The 9,418-nt window shown below is 56.8% G+C and overlaps 1 protein-coding gene across 1 annotated transcript; it reads right to left on the reverse strand.

Moving 5' to 3' along the window:
• Nucleotides 1-874: 874 nt before the first annotated feature.
• Nucleotides 875-9,412, reverse strand: RELA (RELA proto-oncogene, NF-kB subunit). Its single transcript, XM_006101559.2, has 11 exons — nucleotides 9,362-9,412; nucleotides 8,807-8,833; nucleotides 8,571-8,722; nucleotides 8,303-8,451; nucleotides 7,377-7,468; nucleotides 6,907-7,038; nucleotides 5,780-5,884; nucleotides 5,357-5,569; nucleotides 3,212-3,292; nucleotides 3,050-3,124; nucleotides 875-2,262 (listed from the first exon to the last, which is right to left on the reverse strand). Exons 1-11 carry the CDS (start codon nucleotides 9,366-9,368, stop codon nucleotides 1,658-1,660), a joined length of 1,638 nt encoding a protein of 545 aa, XP_006101621.1. The 5' UTR covers nucleotides 9,369-9,412; the 3' UTR covers nucleotides 875-1,657.
• Nucleotides 9,413-9,418: the final 6 nt, after the last annotated feature.

Consider the following 9,418-nt stretch of genomic DNA (forward strand, 5'->3'; position numbering starts at 1 on the left):
GGCCCCGCCGCTGACCCCGCCCCCTGACCAAGAGGCTGCCGCTAGGTCCACGCTACAGACGTTTTCCGGTTTCACAACATTCCGCCGCCCCTGCACCCAGTCTACCGTGTTCCCACGGGCCTCGCTAGCTGTTGCAGCAAGTCCCACTGATAAATCGCTTGCCCCTGCCTTCACCCGCCTGCAACAGTGCAAAACCCGGAACACAGACGTCATCTGCTACAGGACAGGGGTTTTCCCGAGCGCATTACCTGGTTTCCGGGCACACAATACTACATGTGCGCACGCGCACTCATTAAGGCCGGGCCTAGTGCGCCGGGATCCTGCTCTACTGCGCATGCGTCAGGCCGAACCGGAAATGCCTGTTCCAGCCCTTCGGGTCGTGGCCTGGCTTTTAGGCCTGTGGGGCTGCTGAGTTGAGATTTCTTAGGTCCTTGGTCCTAGCAGAACAGGATATCAAACCACAGACCTTACCTGGCACTTACTTCCCCCACAGATACACTCTCCCTTGTCCACCCAAAAGATGAAGTCCAAACCTCAGTCAGCATTCTTGATCTTTCACAGCCTGGCCCCAGTGAACCTGTCCACACCGTTCTTCCCTGCTCACCTACAAATGCTGGCTGGCCCCTCTTTGACATCCACCGCCCTGTTTATCTACGAGCTGAAGCTCCACAGCCAATAGGCCCTGCAGGCTTTCACTACCCTGAGAACCCCACCCCGCTTAGCGGTCTACTTTCATCCACTGGACAGCGACTAGGGTTTCCAAGGGCGTCCTCAGACTGCGAGCTCCCCAATGACTAAATATTCATCCAAGTCTGTATCACCAAGGCCCGTCTGACGTGACCAGCAAGGAGTGCGATTAAAGGAGGCAAATCTGTTAGCCTTGGCAACAAATTTATTAGTTCAGAGTAAGAGCAAGAGTCCAACTGCTTTGATTCTTCAGTAAAAACTGAGCCTGTTGACTGGAGAGCTGCCAGCCTGCCCTCCCCCCACTCTCCAAACAACTCGCCCTTCTATTAAGGCACTTGAAAAAGGGGAACAGAAAAGTCTCAGACCTAACCTCCCTGGATATGGAGAGGAGAGGGCCAGAGCTGTCCCACCAGTCTCCTCAGCCACAGCTGAGCAAAGCAAGAGCCGGCAGAGACGTTGGCAGGGCAGGAAGTCCAGCCTCTCAAATGCTGGTGTTAGGCACAAGGGAAATGCCAGCACCACCGAAGAGCTGGTCACAGGGGCATCATTTTGGCTCAAGTGTAAATGAACCCATGATTTGAGGAAGACACTTGATAATAAGGCTTTGTGGCCTCCAAGGCCATAGCTCCAGCCTGTCCCTCTCTCTGGAAGGTACTAGAAGCTGGAGGGTGGGGTGGAGCCTCCAGAATTCCCTACAGAGGAGCTGAACATCAGGACAAGGGAAGGGTCTGAGTCCTCCCAACTCCATTTCCAGAGAAGTTAATGCTTCTGCTTAAGCACCTCCGAATTGAGAGATAGATATGGCCAATGAAAGAATAAAATGCAACCCCCCACCACCACAAAGACATCATCACCCAAAGAAGTTGGGGGCAGTTGGAGCACCCCTCCCCCCAGAATCCATAAGTGCTTGCTTTGGGAGGGCTTCAATCTCCTGCAACCCAGTGCTCTGGGCAAGGCAGGAGTCACCCACTTAGGAGCTGATTTGACTCAGTAGGGCTGAGAAGTCCATGTCTGCGATGGAGGAAAAGTCTTCATCCCCTGCGAGGAGGCCGTTGGCGAGGCCAGCGGCCCCCAGGGGAGCAGGAGCTGGGTCAGGGGGATTCTGGGACCCTGTCACCAGGCGTGTTATAGCCTCAGGGTACTCCATCAGCATGGGCTCCGCTGTGTGGGGAGCCATAGAGACACCCTGGTTCAGCATCTGCTGAAACTCAGAGTTGTCGACGGAGGCCAGGTCCGTGAACACGGCTGGGTCAGTATTATTGCCCAGCAGGGCCCCCAGGTCTTCATCAGCATCAAACTGCAGATGTAGCAGGGCCTCCGTCAGTGTTCCTTCCCCTGCCTGGGTGGGCTTGGGGGCAGGCGGGGCCACAGCCTGAGCAAGGCTGGAGGCTGAGGCTAGGACTGGGACAGGGGCTGGGGTTGGGGCCTGAACCAGAGCTGGTGTCATGGCTGAGACAAGGGCTGGTGCCAAGGCTGAGGGTTGGTTTGGGATCTGCCCAGAAGAAAAGACCATGGGGGAAAACTCCTCAAAGTTGATGGTGCTGAGGGATGGCGTAAAGGGATAGGACTGGGGAGCTGGAAGAGAGACAGAGAGACAAGGGTCAGAGAAAGCCTGAGACCCACCCCGTCCTCTATATCCCAGCCCATCAGTATGCACAGGACCAACCCCTCCCTGTGGAGTCCCTGCCAGCACCCTTTACCCAGTCTGACCAGGCTGGGGGTCCAGGTCCAGCCCCACCTCCGTGGAGCCCTATCCACTCCAGCCCAGAAAGCTCTCCCAGCCTTTTAGAGGAAGGGATGCTTTCAGAGGTCGGCTGGTAAAATGTCATCTCAGAGCTGAAAAGCCAAGTCCCAGGAGGGCATGGGCCCAAGGAGTATCCAGTCAGTGTAGCCTGCAGCAGGCACTACATCACTCTTTTCTGAGCCACACACCAGCACATACGTTTTGCTACTTTAGACGTGTTTCTTTGTTTCCCTAATTCAACTGAGAGCTGAAAGCAGAGATGGTGTGCTTTTTAACTCTGGATCCCTAGGTATCCAATATGGAGTTTCTAACTGGCACAGTGGTTCTCAGACCTCACTGTGCGTTAGTGTCCCCAGGAAGTAGCTGGTTCCTGACCACACTTCCAGAGCTTGATTCCAGATGTGTAATGGGCCCGGGAATCTGCATCATTACCACTCCCAGGTGGCTCTGGCAGAGATAATTAGGCTGCACGCCCTGAGAAACATGAGCCCAACACACAGCAGTCGTCAGACGCCTGCGGATGAGGCTGACCGCTCTGTTCTCTCCCAGCGGGTGTGTGAGCCACAGGCTGAACAGACTTGAGCCTATAATTCCAGTGGGACAATAGGAAATCGTTACCTGGCTTAGGGACGGAAGTTGAGCTGCGGGAAGGCACGGCAATGCGCCGGGGAGGAGGCCGGGGGTCGGTGGGTCCTGTGGAGCAAGTCTGGGTCAGTTCTTGGCCCCCGGGGTCTCCACTCCCCACCCATGCCTTCTAACTCTCCCCACTCCCCACCTCACCATTGAAAGGACTCTTCTTCATGATGCTCTTGAAGGTCTCATATGTCCTTTTGCGCTTCTCCTCAATCCGGTGACGATCATCTGGGAAAGTAACGGGGAGAAATGAGTCTTGTTCTTCTCAGCTAGACCCCCAAGCTCTCAAAGGGCCCTCAGGAGAAGGTGATGAGCCAAGCTTCCCTGCAACCCTTTCTCCAAACCTTCCTAGTCAGTGAGAAGAGCTGCATGACACTCAACGATGCTAAGAATCCCACAGCTTTCTGAGACTCCGCTGTCTGAATCTGTCTCCTCCAAAGGGCCCATGAGTGCCTCCAAGTGAAGGGGCCCTGGTCTGGGAGAGCAGGGGTCCTCATGAGGCCCCAATCTCAGCTTATCCTCTTACTCGCACTGCTCACATCCTAGGTCCTCTCCGCCTCGATGCAGGCCTGGCGGTGACCTCTGTGCTCTGGGACAGCTGAGGCATGGCAGAGGCTGTTCTTCTCTGATGGCTTGAGAGTTCAGTCTAGAGCTTTCAGAACTGTCTTCCTAATACAGCAGCACGTGGGTAACTCCAAGGTACTCAGCACCATCAGTCCAGAGCCAGCCTCATCATCTCTCCTCAGAAACCTGGTTCTTTCTCCTCCCGTGTTCCCTCCCACCTGTCTGCCTTGTCACCAAATCTAGAAATCTTGGCATCATCCTCAACATCTTCCTCTCACTCACACCATTCACTAACTTGACATGTGTTTACCAACCACCTACTATGTGCCAGGCTCCATCCTAGCCACTGCGGATATAGCCCCAAGTAACCAGACAAGGTTCCTGCTCCCAAGAGTTGACATCCTAGTGACAGAGGAGCAGGGAGACAACCTAGACAAGTGATAAAAGCACTAAGGAAGACACCGGTGACGTTAACAGTACCAAGGTGATGTCAGGGAGTCTAGCTTAGAGATGGCCAGGAAAGACGGGTGCAAGCCCATCACATGAAGATCTGGGGCCAAGCACTTCAGAGGCAATAGCGAGAACACAGGTCCTGAGGTGGGACGAGCTTGGTGTGTGTGAAACTCAGAAAGGGCTGTGGGGCTGCTGGGTAACAGAGGAGGACAGCAGCATATGATAGCGTCTTTGCCATTCCCTCTGCAAGGCTCATGCAGTCTTCTCTTCCTGGACTGCTGTGACACCTTCCAGCATGGCCTCCCATCCTCCAGTCTCTCGCTCTCAGATCCTCTACTCACTGTTGCCAGGGTGAGCTTCCAGATCTGCTCACGTCACTTCTCTGCTTATAAACCTTCGGTGGCTGCCCACTGCCTTCAGGACGAAACCCCAGATGAATGTCTTAAGCCTCACATTCAAGGCTCTCCTGCCTGGGCCTGCTCACTGCCCAATGTCACCTCCCACCACAAAGCTGCCCCAAACACGCTGTGCATGCTCCAGCACCCTGCCCTTCCAGGCACTGGTCCATGTGCCTGGGGAGTGTGCTGCTATCTTCCTCCAATTTCAATGCCACCTCCTCCATGTTGCTGCCTCCAGCACATACCTCCCTCCGTTTCACAAGTCACTCTGTTTTGCATGTCTTCCTCATGTGACTGAACCTCAGGGACCACGTCTTAGTCATCTTTGTGTTCACAATACCTGGCACAGGCCCTGGCATCAAGTGGGCACTCAATAATTATTTGTGGAATGAATTGATGGCTGGTTTGGGGGTTGCTTTCCAAGCTCCTAGGGCAGAAAACAGGCTAGATGAGGGGCACTGGATAGAGGATCATTCTGGCTGTTCCTACTGTGGTGAGATGCACAAAGGCCTTGACGAAACCATGGCTGTGTGACAGTGACAAGAGACAGCGTGGCAAAAGGACCCTGGAGCCACAGCCTGGGTTCCCTTGCTGACTCTGGTTCACTATCTGTGTGGCCTCAGGCAGATTAGATGCTATCTCCTGCCTCAAAAGTTTATGAGAGAATAAAACCAGGTAATGCGCTGATATGCTTGAATAGAGGCAAGAGTGTAGTAAGAGCTCAACAGTCTTGAATATTGTTGTTACTCAGCAAGGCAAGAGAGAATGTGATTATGTGTAAATCCCACCCAGCTCCAGCTTTAGACTCAACTACAGCCCCACACATCCAGCCCTGGCCTCGCTCTCCTCGGCTGAGTCACCCTCCCCAGCTGTGTACCTGTGTCTGGCAAGTACTGGAATTCCATGGGCTCGCTGAGCTCCCGATCTGAAGGCCGCCGCAGCTGCATGGAGACGCGCACGGGGGCCTGCAGGCTGGGGTCTGCATAGGGAGGTGTCCGGAACACAATGGCCACTTGTCGGTGTACATCCGCTTGTGAAAAGGAGCCTCGGGCCTCCCAGCCTGGTCCCGTGAAATACACTTCGATGTCCTCTGCAGGAGATGGAGCGGCAGTGTGGCTGGTGTGCTCACCTCACCCACCGCCCGCTGCCCGCCCCATCGCTGAGGCTTGTTCCCCGAGATACTCATAGGCTTCCCCGAGGAGGTGGGGGAGCGTTTAAAGCCAGTCCCCTGACTTTCCATCTCCGCTCAGCCTTGCCCTCACCCCTGCTCCAGAGTCCTGCCCTGCCTCCTGGAATGTACCTTTCTGCACCTTGTCACACAGCAGGAAGATCTCGTCACCCCCGAGGCAGCTCCCAGAGTTTCGGTTCACTCGGCAGATCTTGAGCTCTGCTGTGTTGGGGGCGCCTGGGGGTGGGAACAAGGAAGAAAGCCCTGAACCACCGGAGGTCTCCAGGACGGGCCTACCGGAGAGGCAACATCCCGGTCCATCCCAAAGTCAGATTATCCAGAGCTTGTTGACCACACCTTTACAGCCAAAGGTTCAACCATTCCCATTGGCTCCTCACCCCAACCAAGTCAGCGACTATTTACCAGCCCCTACTATGTGCACAGCACTCTTCTAGGCATGAATGCAACGACTCAAACCTAAGCATTTCTGCCCTCATGGAGCTTACAGTCCAGTGGGAACCAGTCTGGCCACACCTCCTTTCTCCACCTGACTTCAAGGCCCAGTTTATTACATCCACTTTGGTAATGAACCCTTCCCTCCTGACCCCTGTTCATTCTAGTTTCCTGTCCTTAGGGCCTAGAGCCCTTTTATTTTTTTAGAATACTTCTATTGATTTTTAGAGAGGAAGGGAGAGGGAGCGAGAGACACATCAATGTGAGAACATAACATGAATAGGCTGCCTCCTGCACTCCCCGCACCGGGGATCAAGCCAGCAACCCAGGCATGTGCCCTGACCAGCAATCAAACTGGTAACCTTTTGGTGCATGGGACAATGCCCAACCACTGAGGGACACCGGCCAGGGCAAGAGCCCTTTATTTTCATTCATCCTTTTGGTTATTTAATTAAAGACTGCAGTTAATCAATGTCAGCCCAATTGATCCGTGAACTTCCTGTCGGCTTTCATCATTGAATTATTACTTTCTAACATTGTCTTGCTCTGGGAGTCATTTCCTGGAGTCATGACTACAGATCTGGGCTCGCCATCCTTTCATCTAACTCCCTGCCGGCCTGGGCGCTACTCCACAGGGCGGCTGAGTCTTCTCTGCCTTGTCTCCCGGGCCAGCAGAACAGGACACAGAGATGATGAAAAGGCCAGATGACCGAACGAAGCCAAAGTGCCCCTCGCAGGCCATAACCACCAATTCCTCCTCCTCACAGGCCCATTCCTCTCCCTTCCTGCACTCCCTGGCCACTCACGGTTGTCAAAGATGGGATGAGAGAGGACAGGTGACAGGCGGAGGGGCCTGCCTGATGGGTCCCGCACTGTCACCTGGAAGCAGAGCCGCACAGCATTCAAGTCGTAGTCTCCGCGCTGCTCTTCCATGGGAACTGCCAGGAAAACGGGTGGTCAGGAGAGCCGGGGCCGGGGCTGGGGGCAGGGGCTGGGGGCTAGGAAGGGCTGTTTGAGGGTATGTGAAACAGCAGGCATCCTAGAGGAGGAAGAGAAGGCTCTAGACCCATCACTGACCTGTGTGACCCTGGCTGTCACGTTCCCTCTCTGGGTCTGTTTCCCCAGTGATAAAATGGGAGTGTACCGAATGGCCAGCAAGATTCCATCTGTACTGTGAGTCTTGGCCAATGAGGGAGATGCAGGGAGTGGCCGCGGAAGGGTGACAGAGGGTGGGGGTGCTCCAGACAGGCCCAGGCCTTCAGCCCTCAGCCCTCACCTTGGAAGGGGTTGTTGTTGGTCTGGATGCGCTGATTGATGGCCTGCTCCAGGTCCCGCTTCTTCACACATTGGATCCCCAGGTTCTGGAAGCTGAGTTCCCCCAGGCATCAGTCGCACTGTCTCCAGCAGCGCCTGGGCCTCCGGCCTCACCCAGTCTGTCCCTTCCTCCCCTATCCCCTCACCAGACCACTCCAGGCTCAACCCTCTGGAATGGCTTCCCACTGCGCTGCAATGAAGCCCACTCCTCACTCTGGCTGACAAGACCCTCTGCCTGTGATCTGGCCCTAACCACAGCCCCTGCCAGCTCCCTACCCTCAGTCCCAGCGGCTTCTTTTCTGTTCTCCAAACATGCTAAACTCAGTCCCACTTCAAGGCCTCTGCACTCGCTCATTCTGCGCGGAATGTCCTCTCTGTGCTCCCTGCTCCAGCTCACATTCATCTTCCCTGGAAGAGGCCTTCTTGAGCCTCCCAGTTCAAAGCAATGAGACCAGCTCCCGCGCCTCCCCACCCCAGGCTATTCTCCCGACTTATTCCTGTTTCATCTTCACCATTAGATTATTACTCTCGGACAGTATTTTGCTTGTTATTTATATTTTTATTTACAGCCTGTCTCTGTCAACTGGTTTGTAAGCTCCAGGGGAGACTGTTGGTTCTGTGATTTTCTATCTCGTGAGAAAGAGATGTTCCAGCCACAGGGGTTGGGGTCAGAGGTAAGTAGGGCCCCGGCCCCATCTGATATGGCTTCCCACTGCGCTGCAATGAAGTAGATCTGCTTGAGAGAGGAGACATCTGCCTGCAGAGCTGGGGACGGAGCAGCAGTAAGGAATTCTTCTGTGTCCAGAAAGAAGTGACTCTGTAGCCGGGACACGGCCCTCCCCTAGCCTCCCACCGCACCCTGAAGCCCCGCGGGCCTGGGGAGCTCACCTGTGGATGCAGCGGTCCGGGCAGAGCTCAGCCTCATAGAAGCCATCCCGGCAGTCTTTCCCGACCAGCTCGTGGGGGTGAGGCCGGTGTGGGGGGTCCTTGGTGACCAGAGAGATGCGAACCGTCCCCGGCCCCGTGTAGCCAATGATCTGTCCAAAGCACAGAGCGCACGCTGGAGGCTCAGGAATTCCAGACCCAACTCCCAGACGCGGACTGCACGGCCGGAGGCAAACCTTCCCCACCGAGCCAGGCCCGCGGGCCCGCTGACCTTAATGGTGGGGTGGGTCTTGGTGGTATCGGTGCTCCTCTCGCCGGGGATACTGCCCGCCGAGCGGCCCTCGCACTTGTAGCGGAAGCGCATGCCCCGCTGCTTGGGCTGCTCGATGATCTCCACGTAGGGGCCCGGCGCCTGGGCGGGCTCTGCGGACACACAGCCCATCAGGCGGCGCCCCGCCGCCCCCACCCCTGGCAGCTCTAGGGAGGGAGGGAGGGAGGTCCACTTACCGGAGGGGAAGATGAGGGGGAACAGGTCTGAAAGGGGAGGGAGAAGAGGGTCAGCACAAGCCCCTTCCCAGCTCCCCCAGGGAAACTGAGGCAGGGCCCGCTCCCGGGGACCGGGCGGAACTCAGGGCGGGAAAGGAGCCAGGACACCTGTTTCCCGGGGAACACGGGATGGCGGGCGCCCCCTACTCGGGGAAACTGAGTCAGAGCCTTTCTACTTTCCTAAGGAAACCGGCGGGCGGCACCTCCCACCCGGATCCGAAGGGGAAACTGAGTCGGGCACCTCCTCCCCAACAGGGACACGAACTCAGAACCGCCCCCCGGAGCCTGGGGGGAAACTGAGTCAAAAAGCCCCCCTGCGCCACCTACTGATCCAGGTCCCGTCCCCCGGGGAAGGAGAGTGAGTCAGCCCCCCGCCCCGGCCCCGCCCCACGGCCCCGCCGGCGGCCGCCCCGCACGGCCCCTCCGCGCAGGAAGGGGCGGAAGGCGGCGCGGAGGCTCCCGCCGCGGGCTCCGCGCCTCCGCCCGGCCGCCCCCCGTGACCGGGCGCGCCCTCACCGTCCATGGCCGGGGTCCCGGGATCCCGGGGGCGGGGCGGGGTCGCAGCTGGGCCCG

Source organism: Myotis lucifugus, unplaced genomic scaffold (genome assembly GCF_000147115.1).
Source record: "Myotis lucifugus unplaced genomic scaffold, Myoluc2.0 scaffold_373, whole genome shotgun sequence".
Classification (NCBI taxonomy): Eukaryota; Metazoa; Chordata; class Mammalia; order Chiroptera; family Vespertilionidae; genus Myotis; species Myotis lucifugus.

What these genes read in the sequence shown, in the direction of transcription:
- RELA (XM_006101559.2), bottom strand. An exon ending in CCCCCTCATCTTCCCCTCCG is followed by an intron (nt 8,723 to 8,806) that starts GTAAGTGGACCT and finishes GTGTGTCCGCAG; the next exon opens with AGCCCGCCCAGGCGCCGGGC. An exon ending in AACTTCCGTCCCTAAGCCAG is followed by an intron (nt 2,263 to 3,049) that starts GTAACGATTTCC and finishes TCTCTCTTCCAG; the next exon opens with CTCCCCAGTCCTATCCCTTT.